The sequence below is a fragment of the Trichosurus vulpecula genome, chromosome 3 (genome assembly GCF_011100635.1).
Source record: "Trichosurus vulpecula isolate mTriVul1 chromosome 3, mTriVul1.pri, whole genome shotgun sequence".
In the NCBI taxonomy this organism is placed as follows: Eukaryota; Metazoa; Chordata; class Mammalia; order Diprotodontia; family Phalangeridae; genus Trichosurus; species Trichosurus vulpecula.
In genome coordinates, this window is record NC_050575.1 from 123,111,937 (window position 1) to 123,136,553 (window position 24,617).

General features: G+C 36.6%; 1 protein-coding gene across 1 annotated transcript in view; it reads right to left on the minus strand.

Annotated features, from left to right (window-relative positions):
- Positions 1-24,617, minus strand: part of MEGF9 (multiple EGF like domains 9) — a 127,272-nt gene that overhangs the window by 22,351 nt on the left and 80,304 nt on the right. The window contains exons 2-3 of the mRNA XM_036749483.1: positions 23,671-23,878; positions 169-308 (exon numbers count right to left, since the gene is read on the minus strand). Of these exons, the coding sequence (XP_036605378.1) occupies positions 169-308; positions 23,671-23,878 (348 nt within the window). The remainder of the gene's footprint in view (positions 1-168; positions 309-23,670; positions 23,879-24,617) is intronic.

The following is a 24,617-nucleotide window of genomic DNA, read 5'->3' on the forward strand; positions in this document are numbered from 1 at the left end:
TCACTTATCAAGTACTTATTAAGTACAAAGGCCTGTGATAGGTGCTATGAATACAAATACGAAAAAATGCCACAGTTCTTGCCCTTAAGGAGCTTATGATCTAGTTGCATAGAGAGCAAAGAACAAAAGGCTAAGTACTTCACATCTTGGAGTGAAGATATGCTTTACCTGAGAGGGGATCACAAGTGACAGACTGATTATTGCATTGGCAGGGCAGACAGCCATTCTCATTGAAGCCATAATACCCATCTTGGCAGTGGTCACATTTGGAACCTCCAACACCCACTTTACACTGGCATTTCCCAGAGCTGCAAAGAAAAACAGGGAAATTAAACAAAAGGCTAAATCATCTACATTATTTTTTTACTGCTAAACAGACCATACCAGACAACCCCACTATTGGAAACAAATTTAACTAGGAGCATTAGGAGTGATTTTCATGAACTGGGAGTATAGAAGCCCTGTGACTAAACATATTCAGTTATTCTGGTGTGCTGATCCCAATCATTTCTGACACCTTCATCCTCTGCATTCCAGGGCAGCTTAAAATGAATGTTCATGAAACGCAAGGTCTCTACTTTCCAGAAACATTCTTGTTTACCAAGCTCTGATAAGTAACCACTTATTTCCTGGATCATCCTATATTGCACTAGAATTTGCTCTTCAGGACATGGAGAAATTAAAGATACATCACTTATTATTTATTCTATTTCACATCTGACAAGAGAGAATGAAGACAGACATATATAAGTATGACTTTAAGGCTAAAGCACACTATAAATATGAATTTGTTATAATTGTTACATATGAGAATTAATAACCACTCACGTCTATAGAGGGCTTCACAGTTTGCGAGATTTTTTTCTCAAAACACACAGGTTAACATTATTGCATACAGAGAAGAGGGACATGCCACAAAAGAGGTGCATTCCCTCCTTACAGAGGTAGACTAGGGTACCATTCCCTTCCCCTTTGACTGGAGCTGACTACAAGCTCCTGGACCTTTTGGGGAGATTCCCCCACTAAAGGGGCCACATAGATAAGGCAATACAACTATTCTCAAGTGGCCAGGCTATGTTTTAACTCATTTTATTTGTAGAGCATTCAAATTGGCCTCATACATTCATTCATTCAACAAATATTTATTAAGAGCCTACCATGTACAGTGTTCTGTGCTAGACTTTCAGGGAGATATAAAGGTTACATAAAATATAGGTCCTCCCCTCATGGAATTGTATAATATAGTTGGGGGACAAGACTTAAGCATAGATAATTATAATATGTAATACAACATGATAAGCACATTAGAGAGGCATTAAAGGACTCTGTGAGGTCTGAGGGAAAAGGTCATTACCAAGGTGGCAGAAGAGAGAGAGATTAGGGGAGGCTTCCTAAAGGAGGTAGCATTTGAAATTACAATATAGGGAGTAATTCAACTTTGCTGGTTCAAAAATCCCTGACAGCTTTAACCAAATAGCATTCTGCAAAACTATCAACACAACATTTATATATGCATATCAGTCTGCTTTGTGGTGTAGCTATTAAGATCCTTACAGGAGGCCTTTTGGAATAGGAAAACATGCAATTAGTGCCAGAAACAGCTAGCAAACTGGCTCTCAAGTATAGAAAAAATCATCTGTTCATATAGATCAGAAAAAATGCTGAAGGCATATCTCTTTTGTTACAAACATCAAGAACATTTTATCAAAGGAGCCTTCAGGATGATTAAAAGACTACTGGAGAAATGTTTTTTGACTGACAAAAATCTGACAGAAGACAAATACAAAAAATTACTTTCTGGAACTGTGTCATATCTATTAAAAAGAAATAAATTGGCTGTCATGTCTATAGTCATTTGAGTGCATTGAAATTATTCATTCATGTTGGCTTTCTACCAACATGTACAGATACTCCCTGACCAATACTCCATGCCTCTGCATGCAATACCTGTCCTTAAATGTTACTGAAAAATGGGGCCCCCTGCCCAGTCTCTATTTCCATCTCCAGAATTTCAGGTATCACAGCCCCCATACCTCAACAACAAATTGCTGATGGGATTAATCTGTTTTGCCGTCATGAGATCTGCCTAGTCCTCAGTCCTTAATTTTTTTTGCTTCCCTTAGGATTTAGAGAAGTTAAATATTTGGGCTTTGGGCTCAAAAGGTTCAGGATTTATAAGGGCTTTAATAGGATTCTAGCTTATGAGAAGTTCAGGGTCACACTTCGAAAAGATAACAAGATTTTGACTCAGAGAAAAACTATAATGAAAACGACAAAAAACAATAACTGATGTTTATCTAGCAAAGTGAGGCAGCATCACATAGTGGATAGAGCTGGCCTCACAGCTCTCACAGGAAGACATGACTATGAGGTTCAGATCCTATGGTTTAAGTACCTGTTTCTGACACAAACTGGACCCAGGCAAGTTATAGAATCTCTCCATGTTCTGGGCAGCTAAGATTTTAAGTTCCAGAGAAGATGCTCACATGAATTGGTAGAGGAATTCTTTCACCGGAAGCTCCCTATACTGATGAAACCACAAGTTCATTCTGTATCTGGATTTGTTTAGCACTTTCAAGTTTGAAAGAGCTTTACATACTATATGTACTATTTTAGTTGTATCATGGATTAAATAACCTTTTGTGGACTGGGAAGTTATCCAGCAACCAACTTAGATTCATTATGTTGGAACAAACTTTGGAAAGTTGGAAGCAACCTGTATTGAAACTACTCTTTCCCTAAGGAAATCTTTTATATCTTATCACCAATCAACTTTGGTAGAAAATGTGAATGTGACAGAGGAAAATCTATTCAAGGGGTCAGTGCTTCGAGTTTGTCTTTTATCTATTCATGCCTACTCTCTCAAAATAGCTTTGGACACAATGTAGTACATTCAGTCAGAGGATAGAGTAAATGTGCAGCTTTGATGTGTGTATTATGGGTATCAAGAGGCAGTGCTGTAGTGGACAGAGAACTATGCTTGAAGACAGGAAGATCTGGGTTTAAGTACCACCTCAGACACTAGCTATGTGACCCTGAGTTCAGTGCTTTAGGCACTAAATTGCACAGAAGGTGCCAAGTTGCCTTAGTAGAGAGTGTTTTCTAACTAAGAAGATCTCAATGCCGATGATATCACAGGTCAAGTCTCCATCCTTATCTACTATAGGTGTCATTCTCCTGAAAGTGAATGAAATAAGACATAGCTTCCTCCCTGGGTTAGCTTCCTCTTCTGCAAAATGAGGGAATTAGGCTATTAAAAAAAAACACTGTTATCTTGGGACCTTAAGTGATTCTCTAGTCACAAGCAATGATGGAGAGTTCACTGTCTCCCAAGGCTGCCAGTTTCACATTCAAATAATTCCATCAGGATGTTTTACTTACATTGAGCCTAATTCTGCCTTTTCATTAACTCCCACCACACCTCTTAGTTTGGCCTCTGGGACCAGGCAGACAAGTCAAATCCCTCCACTACAAGACAGCCTTCCAAATACTTGAAGTTAGCTACCATGTCATACCTAAGTCATGTATTCTATTGCCTAAAATCTCCTACTCTATCAACTGATCCTCATATGGTATGGTGTCTAGTACACTCAGCATCATGTTCACCCTGTTCCTGTTGTGTTCCAATTTCCTTACTTAAATATGATACCAAAAATTATATCATGTTAGCTGTGGTAGACTACAAAGAGACCATAACCTTCTTTGTTCTGGATACCATTCCTCTGTTAATGCAGTGCTAAATAAGTGTAAGTTATTTTTGTTAGTTTGGGCTCTGCTAATGCCTAGCACATTAGCAAGTCACTCTACCTCTCTGGCCTCAGTTTCCTCCTCTAAAAAGTAACAGAGTGAGATAGATGACCAGCAGGGTTCCTTTCAGAAAATTCTAACATTCTATGTACTAAGGTCCTTTCCAATTTGAGCATTCTAATATACTCTGGTTGAATCCTTAGCATGCCTATTTGATGGTTCTAGAAGAATGATCTTAATTGAATTTTTTCTTTTGCCATTAAAAGTTTTATCCAAGTTACCTTTTAGTGTTCAAATGAACATTTAAAAAAATTATTTGACTCTATCGAGATAGTTGTTAGAAGCTATTTTTGATATTATGGAATGTTCTTTCAGAACATGAAGAATTTCAGTCAATAGATGGATTCCCTCTAAATATGTTTTAGACTACTCACTCTCAAAAGAGCAAAGAATGTTTAGCACAAAGACCCAATGTTTTCAGTGATAAAGCTACCCTTTTTTTTCAACCAAAGAAGCTTTGCTGATTGCATAATGATTTATAAAGTATGTGTTGTGCTAGTGGAGAGAGCAATATTAAAAGCAGATCTGACACCAAAATGTCAAATCAGGGAATTAAATTCTGGGGAAAGCAAGGCTGTGAAGAAAAAATATTTTGTATAAAATCACAGAAACAAGGATATGAAATTTAATGCTTGCTAATAATCTTTGATTTTGTATGCTTCCCTAACTACAAAAGTTGCTTAGAATTTGTGTCCCATGCACAGATATATAATCTTGATTATGGTTAAAATAAGAGAGAATTGTGGAGAGGATCTGTGCTTCAAAAATTATGAAATATCAGAACTTAAAGAGATCTTACAACATAGAATGTTAGAGTAAGAAAGAAACTCAGAGATTATCTATCCTAAACTCATTACCCTTAAAAAGGAAAAAAAAAAGAGGCCCAAAACCAAAATGGTTTGCTCACATTAATAGAGATAGGTAGTAGCAGAGCTTTACAAAGCACTTCATAATTCACAACGCACTTTTTTTTCACAGTAGCTGTATGAGGTTGATAATACTACAAATATCATTTCCAGTTTAGAGATGATGAAAACAAGGCTAAGTTCACTTTGATAGCCATTTTAATAAGAAACCTGAAACTATCCTATGGAAACAATGATTGTTCTAATAAAAACACTACAAGTATTGTGCTATTAATTACATTTTCTATATTTTTGGTTATACTAATCAGGATTCCCAAATCATCTTACAGAATCAACCCTCAGAGTCAAAGCATTCTAGATCCTAGAGCTCAAAGGCCTTAGAAATTACAGAAAACAGACTTAAAGCTTAAAAAATGCATCTTATCTTATTTTATAATTTTACAAATAAGGCAACTAAGGCCCAGAGAGAGGTAAAATGCCTTGGCTGACACAACTAGTAAGTTACAAAGGTAGGGTTTGAATTAATGTTTTCTAACCAGGGCTGTCCCAGGATATCAAAACTGGATGATCTCTAAGACTCCTTCCAATACTAACAATCTACAACTATGGAAGGCCAAACAAAGGATCTGAATTATCCTAAAATGGAATAATTAGCTCCTGAATAATTGAGATTACATAAATTGGATTCATTCTATGATTTTTCAATGATTCAGTGATCAAAGTTTTTTTTTAATCTATATGCTAATCTAATAAGTAGCCCAAATCATGTAAGTTAGTCATTAAGTCATAGCCAGAGTCTGCAATGAGCAGCATCCAAAGAACAGATTCCATCTCAAATCTTTTGTTTCTCACTCTCAATTTTCTAAATTTCTGGCTCCTCATCAAGATCCATTTCAATCCTCCCTCTCCAAGTATGAAACTGTAGGTCTTTTATTTCATGCTTGTGGATTTTTATGAGCACAATTGGTCTGTTAACAGGCCTTTTTTTGTGGCTTCATTGCATTTATATCACTGACCTTTGCTTCGAGGAGTGTTCAACAGTCTCTAATAGAGGCAGAGCATGAAAGGGGGTGTTGTAAAGGCTTTATTCCATAAAAGAAGTGACCACAGGCAAAGCTTTCTATTTGCTGAGTGATTTAATTCTTACACATGCAGAACTTGGCCCTGGGCCATGAGTAACATGTTGAGAAAGCACTACCAGTGCAGCTTTACAACCAACAGCCCTCCCTCCCTCCCCCATCCCCTCTCCTGCCCAGGCACCTTAAAAAAAGAAAAGAAAAGAATCCTTTTCCTGTTATTTTAAATCTACCCAGGAAAAAAATGAAGGGTGGTATCCAGACTGTTCAACTAGTTTATCAGCCTCTGTGTGTGTTTTTCCCTCTCTAGGCAGCTGTTGAAAAGGGCAGGCTCTCAAAGGAGAGGGATGCCCACTCAAATCAGTCAGTTGAGTGCCTAGGGCAGAATTACAAAGGGAATACCCATCTGTGGGAATGGAACTCTGACCGTACTACAATTAAGAATGTGACTGCCAACTAGGGTAGGTAGTAACTAATATTTTTTTTTATATTGAACATCAATACAAATGAGCTTGTTTCAGCTTACCCTCTTGGGCAGTGAGTTTTCTAAAACCTTCCTCAGAAGTATTAAGAAAGCTTTAGAAAGATGGAAAGAATATGAGACTGTCAGTTAATACATCTAGTTACTAGTCCCAGTTCTGTCCATCACTCACTGTGTGACCCTGGGTCAACCTTTGAGTTACTTTCGTCAACTATAAAATGAGGAAACTGGGCAGGATGCCCTGTAAGGTTTTTTCCAGCTATAAGGTCCTCTGTTCTAAGGATCATCCCAGCCCAAATATTCTGTGGTGGTAGAAGACTAGTAATCCTACTAAGAACTTGGTAATTTTAGTAATAGTAGTTTGCAAGGACTTGAGATAGCTGATTCCTTCTTCTTGTGCTACCATTAAGCAAAACAAAAATTTGAAGTTAGTTAAATACAATATTTTTATTTTGTATCTTTATTAAATAACATAATTTATTAAATTATTTTATTATCTTTAGTAAATACAATATTCTTGTTGTATGGGTCTTTAGGCAAACCTGCGATATATCTGGGAGCATTTCCTGGTGGACTTTTTTCATGTAGGTTTCTATTTTGTGATTCTATTTCCAAATGATCTATACTTACTATAACCAGAACCAGTTTTGATGAAGTACCAACTGAACATCAGGATTGTTTTAGAGTTATCTTTTTCCACTCTTCTCAAAGGACTTCATTAGGCTGCTCTTTTTCTAAAGGCAAAAGTTCCAAATTTCAGTTAGAGAAGAAATGAAATATCTTAGCAAGAAACCTTGTGGTTGTCCTGGGTGTGTCGGGAACACCATTGTTGAAAGCCGAATTACTGACTGAGCTTTGAATAAGCAATCTGTAAAGGGGGAAAGGGAGAAAGACAAGCATTTATCAAGCACCATCTGTATGCCAGATACTGTGCTAAATGCTTATTTTATCCTTACAAGAACTCTGTGAAGTAGATTATGTTATTATCCTCATTTTACTGTTGAGAAAACTGAGCAGAGGTTAAATGACTTATCCAGGGTCACACAGTTAATAAGTGTCTGAAGACCTGAATTCACGTTTTTCTGACTTGAGGCCTGGTACTCTATTGTGCTTAAAAATTCCCCAACATAATATTGTACTTACAAATCTATCCACAGCACGACCTAGTCGCCCATTATTTATTTCCAGAAGACATCTAGTAATAGAGAATAGAATTTTTGGTATAAACTGAAGGCCAAAAGTTAATACTATCTTGAAATGCTTCTTATTTAAGCTCATTAAATTAATGATGATGATGATGATGATGATGTTTCTCTTGTACAATCTACTTACAGATTTGGAAAACTGAAGCTCAGTGGAAAGGAAGTGACTAGTCCAAGGTCTCACAGGGAGCCAGGACTAGAACGAAAATCTCAACACCCAGTCCAGTATCCTATTTCACTATTTTCACTTTATTGTTGAAATAACAATGAAATTGTATTTAGAGAAAAAAAAAACCAAAGTCTTGAATTACTCATATGAGTCAGCACATTTCTGCCTAGGTTCAACATTTACCTTTGATGGGAGCTTATTACATAATTAAAAACAAGCAGGTCACAGAATAAAATAAATATTAGGTGAACTTAGAAATGTCAATATAATATGCCTTGTATCAGCACTTTATTCTTCAAATGTTGCTCACGGACTATAGTTTGCTTGTCAACACTGGCCAATAAAAGATAAATCTATCCCTCGAGAGATATAGCTGACAGTCCATTAGTTCAATCATGATGAAATACTACAAGTTTTGCTCAACTGTTATATAAAATGGGCACTGTCTTTCATTATATACATCTATAGATTTTTTTTTTCAGTTCATGATTTTAGATGTCAACATGGCAGAACAATCTGTCAAAAGCAAGTCCTGTTTCAGTATCTGAAAATATAGTTTGTAGAATGAGCTGTGGAGCAAAACCTCAAGAAATGAGTAGAGAAAAGACAAGGAGGTAATAGAGAGGGAAGGGACAGAGAGGAAAGAGAGAAGAGCGAGAGAGGTGAAGAAAGAAAGGATTTTATATAGTTCATATGAAATGTAAGACATGAGGTCATTGTGGATTGGAAAAGTTGGATGAAACATATGAAAAACTCACAAAAGAGATAAGGTATCAAACAAGCTAATGCATGTAAAATACTTGGAAAATTATAACATTTCATAAATGTGAGCTATAACCTATCCCCAAAATACAGTCATTAATTTTTTTAATCATGTCACCTAGGGTATATCACTTCTTTTGATCCATAGAATAAGGGACTAAATAATAACTAAGGTCCTTTCCAGATCTAAATTCTTTAAGTTATCTAACCTCTCTGAGCCTGCTTTGATGGTCTAAGAGGCTGCTATTTCAGCAATGTGACACTTATAATCATAGAATCTCAGAGCCGCAAGGAAGGTTACAGGTCATCTCCACCCAGATCATCTTGCCTTCTGCCCCTGCCACTGATGCCATGCTTCTCTCTACCTGGGCTGGCACCAACACTGGACCTCCAGGATCTGTGTCATCAGTCCCTGGAGAAGTTAACCCACTGACCTCTAGAACTCTTGCCCTAAGGCTAAGTCATCCATTTAAACCCCCCTCCCCTGCCCCAAATTTTCATCTCTTGCCTAGGAATAGTAATCAAATCAATACCCTTATTGTTTCTAGAAAAGGCATGTTTCTAGACCATGTATCTAACTCACAACTCCTCTGATTCCCTAGATTCCCCCAAATTCCCAGAAATGGAATTTTGATTCTTTCCTCTGGCTACCATTTCCCTATATGGGGTATCTTCTCCCTATTAGATTATAAATTCCTTGAGGGCAGAGACTGTCTTATTTTTTATATTTTTTTAACCTTAGAGCTCAGCATGTTGCCTGGCCCATAGTAAGTACTTAATAAAAAGCTTCATTTATTAATTCATCCAACAAGCATTATTAAGCACTTACTATATGCTAGGCACTATGGTAAGAGTTGGGGATACAAAGAAAAGGAAGAACATGATCCCTGCTTTCAAGGAGTTCGTATTCTAATGGAGACTATACACATACACGCACACAATATGAATGTATGTATATTGTACACACACACGAATGATATATGCAGCATAAATGAAAAGCATAAATTAAAGGAATGAGGGAAGGAGGTTGGGGTGTAAGGAAAGCAAACACCTGGAAAGATCTCCTGCAGAAAGCTGGGAAGCAGAGGTGAGAAGAGAGAACAGCACAGGGAACAGCTAGGGCAAAGCGCTGAGTTGAGAATGAAGCAATGTGTGTGAATAGCACAGAGGCCGCTGTAGCTGTATTATAGGGAGGCCTTGTGTGTGGGAGGGGGTAAAATCGACAAAGATCAGAAAGGTGGGAAGGGGCTGTGTTTTAAAGGGCATAGCCACACATACATTACCAACTACCTCTTGGACATCAACCTCAAACTGGGTGTCCTGTGGGCTTCTCAAACTTAATGTCTCAAAACAACTCATTATCTTACCTCCTTTTTAATTTCCTTATTAGTGTCTAGGGCACTAGCATTCTCTCAGTCACTGAAGCTCCTAGCCTTGGTGTCATCCTGAACAATCTTGCACTCACTCTACACATGTAATATGTTGCTGAGCTTTGTTATTTCTACCTTCTTTAAACACTTCTGAGTCAGCCAATAAATACTTATTAAGTGCCTACTACATGCCAGGCACTGTGCTAAAGTGCTGAAGATACACAAAGAGGCAAAAAAGACAGTCCCTGTCCTCAAGGAGCTTACAGTCTAATGGAGGAGAAAACAAGCAAACAAATATGTACAAACAAGCTACATACAGGACAAATAAGAAATAATTAAGAGAGGATAGGGACTAGAATTAAGAGGAGTTGAAGAAGGCCTCCTGTAGAAGGATGGATTTTACTTGGGACCTGAAGGAAGCCAGGGAAGTCAAGAAGCAGAGATGAGGAGGGAGAGCATTCCAGGGAAGGGGAACAGCCTGAGAAAATGTCCAGGGCCAAGAGATGGAATATTTTGTTCATGGAACAACAAAAAGACCAGCATCATTGGATTGAAGAGTATGTGGCAGGGAGTAAAGTGTAAGAAGACTGAAAAGGTGGGAGTGAGATCAGGTCAATATATGAAGGACTTCAAACATCAAAAAGAGGATTTTGTATTTGATCCTAGAGATGACAGGCAGCCACTGGAGTTTATTGAGTAGAGTGGGTGACATGGTCAGTCCTCGAATGTAGGATGAACAAGAGTTGGGAGAGACTTGAGGCAGCTAGATTGAAGATAAGTTATAAAGTGGGGATGACAGAGTTGGGGCTGTTGGAAGAAATATAAATATACATATGTATATAGATATATGGGGTGGGCATATATATATACACAAACATGCATATATACATGTATGTAATTATAAATATATACACATATAAACATATGTGTGAGCAGCCTATTTTCTTTATTCACACAGATGCCATGCTGATGCAGACTTCCATCATCTCATGCCTGGACAATTGCAATAGTCATGATTGTTCTCCCTGCTTCAAGAGTCTCCCCACTGCAACCCATCTGCCATTCAGCCAGCAAAATGATCTTCTCTGAGTATAAGTCTGACTATGTCATACCTCCCTGGCCCCACCCCCACCCATACACACACTTAAAAAATTCCAGGGGCTACCTATTACCTCCAGGATCAAATATAAAATCCTCTGTTTGACTTTTAAAGCCCTTGCAACCTTTCCAGTCTTCTTATGTTTCCCCTCCACTGACTGAATGATCTGGTGACACTGGTCTTGCTGATCCTTGGAAACAAACTTCCATTTCTTGACTTTTTGCTTTATCACTTGATGTCCCCCATGCCTACAATGCTTTCTCTTCTCAACTTTACCTCCAGGCTTCCTTCATGTCTTAGCTTAAATTCAACCTTCTGTTAGAGGCCTTTCTCCTTTCCTCATCATTACCAGTGCCTTCACTTTGCCATGACCTCCTAATTACACTTTATTTCTCTTGTAAAATTGTTTACATGTTTTCTCTCCGATTAGAAGATGAGCCTAGTACATAGGAAGCACTTAATAAGTACTTGTTGACTGATAAAAGTCAGAGGATTTTATATTTCATTTTATATTCAGCTCCTACTTGACACGTGAATCTCTTCTATAGTATTGTTGACAAATCGTCACCCAACATCTTCATGAAGCCTTCTAGTTACAGGAAACTCTCTACTTAATGAAGCAGCTTATTCTACTTTGAGCCAGTTCTAATCATTATGAAGTTCTTCTTCATGCTCAGAATATAGAGCTGCAAACTCCTAGCCTGTTTTGGGTATCTTTTTTTATCTGCAGTTCTGAAGGGAGCCTCTAAAACTGATATTGGTAGGCTCAGGCTAGAACAGAAGGAGCCTTGTTCTACAGAGAAAGCCCTGGCTCCCCCACTTCCATTAGAAAATCTAATCAGTGCTCCTTTTTCCACGGCAGCTGTGTTTTTCAGGACATGAAATATGTTACCTAGAGGGTGAAGCAGACCAAAACACTGTTGAGCCCTTCTACCTCAATCAGTGTCTGAATTGTAACATTGAAGCATTTGGCCTTGAGTTTTGCCCTGGTTTCCCATAAAAAAGTATAACTGCTTCAGTCCTGTAGGCCTCCAACATGAAACTTAGAGAACTTGTTTAAAGAGCTATTCATTCCACTATGACCACCAAGTATGGAAGGAACTCATTCTCTGATATAACCATTCTACATGTACTAAAAATTTCTCTGATTTAATACCGCATTTTATAAAAACCAATGGGTTTCTAGGATGTTTCCCGATGGCTTAATATTTGAAAAGCAAATTAGCTTCTCCTATGAAGCATTTTGGATTAGAGCCAAGAGATGTGGAGTTGAAGGCCTACCTTTGCTACCTAGTATGCTGAAGTTTAAAAAGACTTTTGGGATTAAGACATGATAGCTACTTTCAAATGCCTGAAGGACTATTGTGTGGAAGAAGATTAGACTTGTTGAGGTTAGCTTCCTAGGGCAGAATTAGGACCAAAGGATTAAAAAATTAAAAATGAAACAACTATAGGGGGAATGATTTGGGCCCATAAAAGGAAAATTTTCCTAACAATTAGAACTGTCCAAAAATTAAATAAATTGCCTCAAAGAAGATACTAAGCTCCCTGTCACAAGAAATCTTTAAAACAAGGCTAGACAAGGCTGGGACATTATAGAAAAGATGCATGCTGCAGAGATAGGTAAGAGTAAAATTATATCTGATGGCTGAAGCAGCAAGGTACCCCAAGGGAGAGTCAAGAAGCAGCATATGCCAGGTCAGTCAAATTACCACTATCATCTTGACCAAACTCCACAGATGGAGGCAGCCCAGGATATTGAACCCAAAGCCCTTGGGAATAGGCTTCCAACATAGTGCTTGGAGCCACCATCGTGGGAAGAAAATTCTGTGGGGATGTAACCTGTCAACTTTTCCCGGAGGTGCTAAAGCTACTAAAGTTCCATAGAAGAACATTCTTGCCACCAGTCTTTGGCACTATCAAATGGTTAGAGATAAGATACGGGTATTTTATCAGTGGAAACAACATTAAAGAGGTATTACCATCAGCTTTGCTACTGTATGGTAAGGACCATGGGACCTTTCCATCTGATGCAGCAGAAACCTTTCATATGCATTATCTCCATTAGAATGTGAGCTCTTTGAGAGTAAGGACTGTCATGTTTTTCTATTTTTATCTTTAGTACTTACCACAGTGCTGTGTACAGAGTAAATGCTTAATAAATGCTTCATGCATTCATTCATTCATGTTTCTTCCAACTCAACAATCTATGATTAAGACCCTTAAGCTTTCTAATCAACAAAACAGGGTTAATACCATCTTTTCTTCATGCCTCATGGGACTGCTGTGTAGCACAAATGAGCTAGTAGACAGGATGGTGGGTATGATCTGTACTTAATCCTGTCCTCACAAGGTTTTGATTTCTTTCACAAGGTCTCTACATTTTGAAAGTTTCATTCAACATACCTTGAAGATATTGTAATAAGCATTTGCTTATGGTAATATCCATTATAAAAAAGTTATTCTTAAATTTTTATGGATTAGGATTACAGATAACTTATGATGAAACGTGCTACCTACCTCCTGAAGAAGGGGGTGATGGACTCCAGGTACAGAATAAGAGATGTAAATTTTTGACATGGCAAATGTATTTGTTTTACTTGGATATGGTTTTTTTACACACTCACACACACATTTAAAGGGATCCATGTTAATGTTCAAATAATTGTGGGCAACAGTTTTGTCTGGGATGATGTTCCTATTCTAATTTGTTGAATTCTCAAGTTGTATTTGTTGTGTGGGGATTTGTCTTCTGTTAATTTGTGAATGATAGGAAGCTAATAGTGGCTAACATTTCTATAGTACTTTAACATTTGCAAAACACTTTACATACATTATCTCATTTGATTTCTACAATAAACCTATGAGATGGGTGCTAATTTGATCCCCATTTTGCAGATGATACAAACTGATGCTATAAGCAAAGTAGGAGAGCAAGGAATAGTTTACCTCTCAGATATATTGAGAAGGGAAGAATTTATGACCAAACAAGAGACAGAAAACATAAAATGCAAAATGGATACTTTTGATTACATTAAATTGAAAAGTTTTGTACAAACAAAGCCAATGCAACAAAGCTTAGGAGGGAAGCAGAAAACTGGGAAAGAATTTTTACAACCAATGTCTCTGATAAAGGCCTCATTTCTATAATATATAAAGAACTGAGTCACATTTATAAGAATACAATTCATTCCCCAATTTATAAATGGCCAAAGGATATGACAGGCAGTTTTCAGAGAAAGAAATTAAAGCTATCTATAGTCATATGAAAAAATGCTCTAAATCACTATTGATTAGAGAAATGCAAATCAAAACAACTCTCAGGTACCACATCACACATATCAGATTGGCTAACATGACAAAACAGGAAAATAATAAGTGCTGGAGAAGATGTGGATAAATTGGAACACTAATGCATTGTTGGTAGAGTTGTGAATTGATCCAACCATTCTAGAGAGCAATTTGGAACTATGCCCAAAGGTCTATAAAACTGTGCGTACCCTTTGATGCAGTAATAACACTTCTAGGTCTGCATCCCCAAGAAATCATACAAATGTCAAAAGAACTCACATGTACAAAAATATTTATAGCTCCTTTTGTGGTGGCAAAGAATTGGAAATTGAGAGGATGCCCATCAGTTGGAGAATGGCTGAACAAGTTGTGGTATATGAATGTAATGGAATACTATTGTGCTATAAGAAATGATGAGCAGGTGGACTTCAGAAAAACCTGGAAAGACATATATGAACTGATGCTGAGTGAAGTGAGCAGAACCAAGAGAACATTGTACACAGGAACAGCCACATTGTGTGATGACTAACTTCGATAGACCTATCCCTTCTTAGCAATGCAAGGATCTAAGACAACTCCAAATGACTCATGATGGAAAATGCTGTCCACATCCAGAAAAAGAACTATGGAGTCTGAATGCAGATCAAAGCATATTATTTGCTCTCTTTGTTGTTTGTTTGTTTCTTTTTCTTGTGGTTTCTCCCATTGGTTCTAATTCTTCTTTACAGCATGACTAATGTGAAAATAGGTTTAACATGAATGTATATGTACAGCTATATCAAATGACATGCCATCTTGAAGTGAGGGGAGGGGGAGAAAATTCAGAACTCAAAATCATATGGAAGTGAATGTTGAAAACTAAAAATAAATTAATTAATTTAATTTTTTAAAAAAGAGAATTCTCTCTATGAAAGCCACAGCTGTAAAAGATATTTGATCTTAATCTCTTTTTTTTTCTATAGTGAATAATTTTTTTAGTTCACATATCTATATTCAGCCTATTTTGGTATAGAGAGTAACCATTCATAATGCTATACCCCCTTTAAAATTAATACTTTTGCCCCCTTAATTCTCTTGAGATTTTAGACCTTTTGGTGTTTTTTTCCCCAAATGAATTTTATTTTGTTCACTTTTAAGCAGTATCTAAAATCTCATGGTATAGCTTTAAATCCACAGACATATTTGAAGATGACAGGATTATAGACTTAGAGTTGGAAGGAATCTTATAGAACATCCATTCTAAACTTCCTGATTTTACCAATGAGGAAAATGGAGGCCCAGAGAGGTTAAGTGATTTGCCCCAGGTGGCTGGTGGGATTTAAATCCTAGTTCTCTGAAGCCAAGTTCAATATTTTTCCCCACCATACCAAGATGCTTCTAGTTGGTATTGTTATGATTATCATATTGGTATGAACCAACCATGAAAGGTAAATTGCTCTCCAATTACTTGTCTCCTTTTATTTCTGTAAAGAGTATTTTTTAGTTTATTATAATTACATATTATAGTATAGTTTATTTACATGAACTTGTATGTTTTGGTAGGTTAACTCACAGAGTGTTTATGCATTTTGTAGGTACTTTTAATGGATTTTTTGGGGTAGTGTTCCTGGTTTTTATTAGTACTGTATAGAAAGGTTAATGATTTTTGTGGATTTATTTTTGTATTCAATAATGCTGACGGTATTAATTATCTTAATTTTATTACTTATTCTCTAGGGTTTTACAAGTATGCCATCACATCATCTGTGAACAAGGTTAATTTTTCTCATCATTACCTGTATTTATACCTTTAATTTTGTTCTTGTATTATTGCTATAGTTAGCTTTCTAGAATTATGTCAAATCACAGGTGTGGGACAGATTATCTCTTGCTTTATCCATTTGTACATGAGGAATTTTTAGTGTTTTTCCACCACCAGCAATGCTAGCTCTTAATTTTAAATATATGCTTTTCATTATATTAAAGAATGACCTTTTTACACCTGCACTTTAAGAAGTTTTTTTTTAAATACAAATATATGCTGTATTTGTCAAAGCCTTTTTCTACATTTACTGAAATAACTATTTGGTTTTGTAATCTTTGTTTATATTATTATGATGACTGTTTTTCTAATGTTAAACCATCCTTACATCTGTGAAATGAATCTAACTTGATCATTATTTTCTAGACATATTTTCTCGATATATTGTTGTAGTTATGCTGACAGTATTTTATTCTAAACCTTTGTATCAATGAGCAATGTAGTTATCACATAATTCTCTTTCTCTGGTTTGCGCTGTATTTTTCTAGTTTGTACATCCGTATCCTAAATGTCTCATAAAAGAAGCTTGGTAGAGTGCTTCTTGTTTCTATTATTTAGAATAATTTTGTATCATAGGTATTCCTTTTTCTATATTTGACAGAATTCACTTGCAAATCCATCTGACTGAGGCTTTTTTTGAGTTAACATCTCTTTCTTTTGTTACTATGGGTATTTTATATTTTTCTAGAAACTATCAGTTTCAAGTTTTGCTGTATAAATTATACATAGTAGTACTTGATAATTCTATTTCTTTTGTTGTGAATTTCCATTGTCCCTTATATATTTTGGTGATTTGACTTTTCACTCTTTTTTAAAAAATCAATTTAAAAATCAAGATTGTTAAAAGTTTATTTTGTTCATTTTTATACTAATACAGCTCATCAATTTATCAGTTCTCTAAGCCTTTTTCTTTTTAAAATCCTCAAATTTTAAATTTCTTTTGCATTTGTTTAAGGCTAAGTGATTTTTTTCTAGTATTAGTCTTCTTAATTGCAGGCTTGGTGAACTTATCCCTTTTTTTTTTCTATTTGGTGAATATAAATTCTCAGAGATTGACATTTTGTCTGAGGATTGCTTTAGCTGTATCCTCTACAATGTTGTTTCATTGATATATCTTTAACATATTATTTATTCTTTAACTCATTTATTATTCTGGATATTATTAGTCAGCCTCTAGTTTAGATCTGCATCTTTTGCTCATATTTATTTTCCTTAATAATAATATGATTGCATTATGGCCTGTGAACAATGCATTTATCATATCTTTACTTTTTATTTGTTTATGTTACCTTTGTGATTTTGGAGGTAGGAACACTGGGGAAATACCAAAAGTTATGGGCTCATAAATTGGGTTTCAGTAACTTTCTGTAATAATTATCTTGGGGTGGGTTCTTTACTCTTCCTCTTCTTCCAACTGCTCTGATTTGTATATTTTGGGGCTCTTAATTTGTTAATTAATTAGTTGATTTCTTAACTAGTCTAGGAAATCTTACTCCATCTTCTTAGATCTCCACACAGTTTTCTTTCAATGAACATTTATGTGACTTGGTAAAATTTTTTGATCAGATACCTTTCATGTCAAGTTTTACAGAAAGAAACATGATATAGTGGAAAAGTCTTTCAATGAAGAAAATCAGGAAACTTGGGTTGTGGTCCTAATTTTGTCACCAATTCATTGCATGACCTTAGACTAGGTTCTCTGGGCTTAAGTTTGACATCTAAAATGAGGCAGTTAAATTAAATAGTTTTTAAAGTCTCTGCCACTTCTGACATTGTCCTCTAAGATTCCTTTGAACTCTCACATTCTAAGAATCCATATGTTGCCAGATGGAAATACCTGGATCTAACAACATGTCAAGGAGAAGTCTTAACCAAAGGAAATAAACAAAATTTGGAGGTAGGTTTCAGACTACACAAAAATAATGATCTAGATACATAGTAATAAATAATAAATACGTAGATATATAGAGAACTTTATAGCTCACTATCATTTTATATCATTTGATAAAATATCCCTTTGAAGTAGGCAAGGCGCTTGGACACAAATCTGTATTAGACAAACAAAGACATTGAGTCACAAAGAGACTTACCCAAGGTCATAAAATTAATGGGAAGTAAGATTGAAACTCAGATTTAGGTCAACTTCCAGTCCTGTGTATTATCTCCTATACCACACTGCCTCTCATGGTGGAAATAGAAATTACACATCATACAGAAAATAAAATGGAGGCTTAACACAACAATGGAGACTTTTCCACAGAAGCTCTTTTATTTCAAGGAAAAAGCACTAATTTCTGCACTTCTAGGCTCAAGAGAGCTGCCATATTCACCTTCCCCTTGTACCCCCAACTTGGCAGAAGATAGGGTGAGTGCACTTCATTCATGATATTCCAAATATCTCCTCCTTAGCTGTTCTAGCTAGATTTGCCTCCCCGGAGAAACTTCCACCCTAGGGCCTTACTCTCCTGAGTAGTAAATGGTTTTACCCAGATCATTATTTCAGGAAAAGCCTCAGCTATGCTTCACTTCACTCCTGACTCTCCAGTCATCTCCTCCATACTCACACCAACTGCCTTTTTCTCTTCTCTTACTGTGGCATTATTTACAGATGATGTATCAATTTACTCCTCTAAGGCTCTCCTCATCATCTTTGTAATGATATAGACCAAAGAGCCCCTTCCCCAGATACCCTTGGTGTGTTGTCCCCCTCACTAGAACCTAAGGTCCTTGAGATTATCTTTGTTTTCTGAACTTGTATCCCTAGTGCTCAGCACAGTCCTTGACAAATGGCACCTAAATGCTTTTTCACTAATTCATTCAATGAAGCCAGATGAATCAATATTGTGATACTGAATATTACATTTTGCTAATTTGGCTATTTAGGGAAAGGATGATAGATAAAATTAGTTTTTTCTAATTTTTAAAAATTACTGGTTTGTTTTTTTTTTTTTAACCAGTCTCTTAGAATAGGCAAGAAGTCTTTGCTAGGATTTTCCAGTTAACAAAATTTTGACTTCCAAAAATTGTCTTTAAATATTCTTCACTGTACCAGGAACAGTTTAATAATCTGGACTACAGAATAGGAGTCAACAATATAAAACAGTATAGAAAATTTATTTACAGTACTACAAAAGAATGAATAATGATTGCAATCACAGTGAGAGCATGTCAGATCAATGTTAGATCTGAAGAGTTTTCCTCTCCCTCTACTCAGATGGCTGTAGCAGATGTCTAGTTAATAATTGGTAGACTGAATGGAAAGGTTATGCACTATAAAGGAGAAGGTGCTTTAAGACAGAATGTATTAAAAGAATATACTGGGAGCAGCTAGGTGGTGCAGTGAGTAGAGCATCAGCCCTGGAATCAGGAGGACCTGAGTTTAAATCCGACCTCAGACACTTTAGCTGTGTGACCTTGGGCAAGTCGCTTAACCCCAATTGCCCTGCCTTCCCCACCCCCACCCCCCACCAAAAAAAAAGAATATACAGGTGTTCTGGACTTTTAGCCATGTATAATTTGAGCTTAACCATGAAACCCATTGTTTTTTCCTAACAAAACCCAATCAGGCTCTTTATTTACTTTAATTAGAGTCTTAAGTTACAAGTTTAGTCAGTTTTGCCTTGAACTCACAGGATGAGTTCAAGTTGGAAGAGACCTTAGAACAAAAAATTTTAAAGCTTACAGAAGGAACTTCTAGGTGCCTACTCTAAACTCCTAATTTTACATAGTTAACATAAAAGGAAAGGTGAAATAATGTATTTGCCTCAAGTTGCAACTGGGACCAGAACCCTAATCCCTCATCTTCCAGTTCAATATTCCTTATATTATGCCTGGCTTGTGATAGTGCTTGACACAATGTATTGGAAATATTTCCTTTGTCCCAAACAGAGTAAAGGAGGAAATTTTTTTTTGTCTATACTTTTCAGTGGTTATCTTTTAAAAAACTAAACCTACATATTGAAATTTCAGTGTGTTATCTAAAATGAAAATTGGTTATAATGTAGATCTGTAAGGAACTTTATTTTTAAAAAGAATGATAAGATAGTAACCAGTATGTTTTTGCATTATTTTCCTAGAATAAAAGACAGAGTGGAATTTGTTAGGATTGGTGTAAAACACCCAATAGAAAGTTTACTCAAATGGAAATATTTGTTTTTAGTGACCAAGTAATTTTCAGTGAATGTTGTAGTTGAACTGGACCTGAGATATGATATAGTCAAAGTCTTTTCCTGATGACATGAAACAATTCTATGACATTTCTGAAAAATTCGTTTGGCCTCTGCTTGAATACCTCAAGTAATAAGGAACTTATTATTTCATCAAGCAGCCCATTAAACTTTTGGACAGCTCTAATTGTTATGAAATGTATCCTTATATTAAGCAGAAATCTGCTTCCTTTTAACTTTCTCCCAATAGAACCCAGTTTTGACTTTTGAAGGCACAAAGAACATGTCTGATGCCTCTTCTACATAGTAGTCTTTCCGATATTTGAAGTCTCAGTTTTTTCAATCCATCCTTATGGCATTATTTCAAGTCAGCCCTTCTGTAGATTTTAATAACATCTTCAAAGATTACTAAATAGGTGTTATTCCATAGTTGTGAGTAAAATGTGATTAAGAATCCTAGAAACAAATCATTCCCGGATTTCACAGCAAGATGCAATATAAAAGTGGTACATATGCTTGGTAAGTATTAAATCATCATCTCAGTCAGCATGTATTTGAGCATCAGTTTAATTAAGAATCAAAACTACATATGCCCCAGAATAAACTCACATGATTAAAAGTTTAGCAAAAGATGAGTAGTGAGAACACAAGGGGGGCAAGTGATGGCTAACCTTAATATTGGAGAAGAGGAAAAGTGAGGGGAAGGTAGTAGCCTGAAAAAGTGCTGAGGAGTAGTAGTAGTAGTAGTAGTAGTAGTAGTAGTAGTAGTAGTTGTAGTAGTAGTAGTAGTGGTGGTGGTGGTGGTGGTGGTGGTGGTAGTAGTAGTAGTAGTAATGTAGGGTTTGTAGGTCTTAATGAGAGCAAAGAATTGATGTAGTAGAGATGAAGCATAGGGAGAAATTGCTCTGCAGATTGGTTGAATTAGTATACAACTTCACCAACAATGTATTAATGTTTTAATTTTCCCCCATGCCATTTCCTTTTCCAGCTCATTTTACAGATGAGGAAACTGAGATGAACAGGGTTAAGTGACTTGCTCAGGTTCACACAGCTAGTTACTGTCTGAAGCTGAAATAGAACCTAGGAAGATGAGTCTTCCTGACTCCAGGCCCAGCCCTCTATCCACTGTGTCACCTAGCTGCTCCTTTTAGGAATATAGCTTAGGATAAGCTATGCTTCAGACTTTGTGGGAAAGCCAATTTACCATTTAAATCAGGAAAAGGCTAAACTATCAAAGAACCAGTTTCCTGATACTCCAACAGTGTGTTAACAACATATAACAAAGGCCTTACAAATAGCTTGAGCTTTCAAGATAGCAGGTTTCTTTTCAGTGATTTCTTTCAGGGAAGTTCAGAGAAGTCATCACAAAGCCACATGCATGACAAGGGAACTTTTGAAGTTAGGAATCAGTGGCTTAGTTGTCTCTCCTAGAAGAGCTAGGCTTATTTTATTTTAACCATGTTGAAGAAGAACAGCAGCAAATAGAAGACTGAGAAAAGGAAACAACATATAGTAGTTTGATGCCTGTTATAGTATATCAATTACATCCATTTTTGTCAATTTGTCCTGTCATTTCATGGTACAGTAGACAGAGCCAACAGACAATGAGATAGAATATCTGTGCTTCTGTTGCCACTTGCTGTGTGATGGGACTCATTCTCTCTGAGCTTCATTTTTATGATCTATAAAATGGGGCTAGTAATAGTTATCTCATAGTGCTATTATAAAGATCAAATGAGATTTGTACATGCAAGTGCTTTATAAACTGCATTATGCTATACTACATATATATATATGTGTAGATGGGTAGATAAAAATAGATATTTTAAGTTATTTTAAACAAGGACCACCTTAGAATCTCAGAGCTGGAACAGATCTCAGAGGCTACATCTCATCTAAGCCATAACTAAGCAGGATCCGTCTCTACAACTTTCCCAACAAGGAGTCATCCAGACTCCTGATTTTCATTTTTTGAAAACTGTTAGGAAGTTTTCCCTCATATTCAGCCAAAATTTGCCTTTTTAAAACTTCCACCCTTTGCTCCTACTTCTGTCCTTCAGAGCTAAGCAGGACAAAAATTCTCTTTCTTCCATATGTCAGCTGTTCACACAGATGAACAAAAGATCATACCCCTTTCTTGTCTCCTGCATTGTCTGTTTTCTAACACAAACAACTCAGTGTTTGTTGTATAGCATAATTTTTAGGCTAAAATGGGCAATCCAATTGAATGCAAACTCTTTGAAAGCAATGTCCCACATAGCACCAAGAGTGTTATATGTTACACACTCAGAGAGCCCTAGCACAGCAAGTCTAATGAAGCATTTCCTTTCTTGCTCCCCCGTACTCTTGAACCAGAGACCATACAAAAGAAGTAGTCATTGCAATGCTGCTCCATGATATTTGACTACCTTTTGGATGACAACTAGCTTCAACTCTAGCTAGTGACCTCTGCATTTTAAGGTAAACAAGTTGGAAAATGATGGACAGACCCTATATTCCACATACAAAGGCTACACTATTGCCTTAATAGGAAAGTTCATTTGAGAAGTGGGAATGGATTTGTCTTCATTTTTTTTCAAGCCATAGACTTATGGACCATCAGAGCTAAAAGGGAAGTCTGGGATCATTCAGTGCAGCTCCTTTGTATTAGCAGACAAGAAGACTGAGGCTCAGAAAGATGAAATGATGCTTGCCTGAGATTACATATCCTGTTATTGGTAAAGCTGAGACTAGAACTCAGGTCACCTGACTTCTAGGGCAAGAGATATTCTCACCATACCATGCATTTGGAAAGTGACTGGCTGAAGATTAGAGGAAATAAAGGCCAAATTTACCAATAAGCCCATGTTTACACAGCATTTTAATAAAGTCTTTCCTGCATAACAACAATGTAGATAAACCAGTCTAAATACTATTATTGCCATTTTACAGATGAGGAAACTGGCTCAGAGAGATTAAGTGACTTGCCCAACCCGAACCCAGGTCTTTTTCTGCCTTCAAGCAGAGTACTCCTTCCATCAAATCATACTGCCTTCCAAAATCTGCATCCTGAATTGATTCACATTGTATTTTAACTAAGAAGTACAGTGGAATTATTTTCTGGGTCATCTGTAAATGGAAATCAAAGGAGCCAAGGTCTTGTACCAGTTCTGCTACTTATTTACTATTTGTCCATAGGCAAAACACTTAACTTTTCCAAATTTTAATTTCTTAATCCATGAAATGAAGATAACAATCTTTTCATTACCTACCTCACGGGTGTGGTGTGAGGATCAAAGGAGATAACAGATGCAAAAGCATTTTGGTTATGTCAGCCATCATTACACATTTTGTAGTTAACAGAGAGAAAAACAGTAACAACGGGGGAAACTTGGACCAAATTAACTGGATTGTAGATTAAATGGTAGACCTTCACTACTTTGTCTCATGATAGATGTAAGGCAGACTTTCTTCTCCCTGTGAACATTAAGACTCCATGTGGGAAATCAGCTAAGGCCCATTCCAAGTGACCTCACTTCTCTGGGAAGTAGAAACTCCATTCCCCAAAACAGCACCTTCTTCTCCTCCTTCATCTGCTTACCTGCTACAAGTTGGGCTGATGGCTCCACGGGGATTGCAGTCACAAGAGAGACAGAGCCCTTGGACACTGGTGCTGGTTGGATAAAAGCCCTCCTTGCAGGAGTCACAGTGAAGCCCTCTGTAGCCTGGATGACACTCACACTGCCCTGTGGTTTGGTTGCATCGATTCCCATCCAGGCTTCCAACTATACTGCAGTTACACATGTGTTCTGCAATAAAAGAAGAGTTTTCATCAACCAAGCATCTAATGCTTTCCATATTTGTGTGTGTGTGTGTGTGTGTGTGTAATATATATATATATATGTGTGTGTGTGTATGTGTGTGTGTGTGTGTGTGTGTGTGTGTGTATATGTGTATATATGTAGAGAGAGAGAGGGAGAGAGAGAGAGAGTCACAAACTTTTTTTTAAAATATAAAGCTTCATAACAGGCTTATAAGAAGTGAGGAAATTAATTTAACCTCTTTCCTCTTCAAGAAACAACTTCTCAACACTCATCTTTTGGCCCCTGTGTGTGTCTGTGTACTTTTTGCTCCTTTGGAATGGAAGTATCAAAGACAGCGCCTCCATTTCTTTCTGTCATAGGCAGTTTCTGGTACGATATGAGTGATGAACACAAGTTTATTCAATAACTCCAGTGCATAGTTGCATAAGTATCCACAGATGGATAATTATAGTAAGCTGCAGCAGGACACAGAAGATGACAATATGGTCACACTTACATTGTGTTCTGTGGTTTACAAAGTACTTTGCCCACAACTCCTCTGTGACGTAGGTGGTAAAAGTAGTTTCATCTTTATTTCATAGATAAGGAAAATAACATTTAGAGAGAAAAACTGAACTGCCCCAATGACTTGCCACCTAGTTGGTAAATGATATATCTGGTACTCATACCCAGGTCTTCTGATTCCCAGTCCAATGCTGTTTTATGGTATACCACATCAACTCTT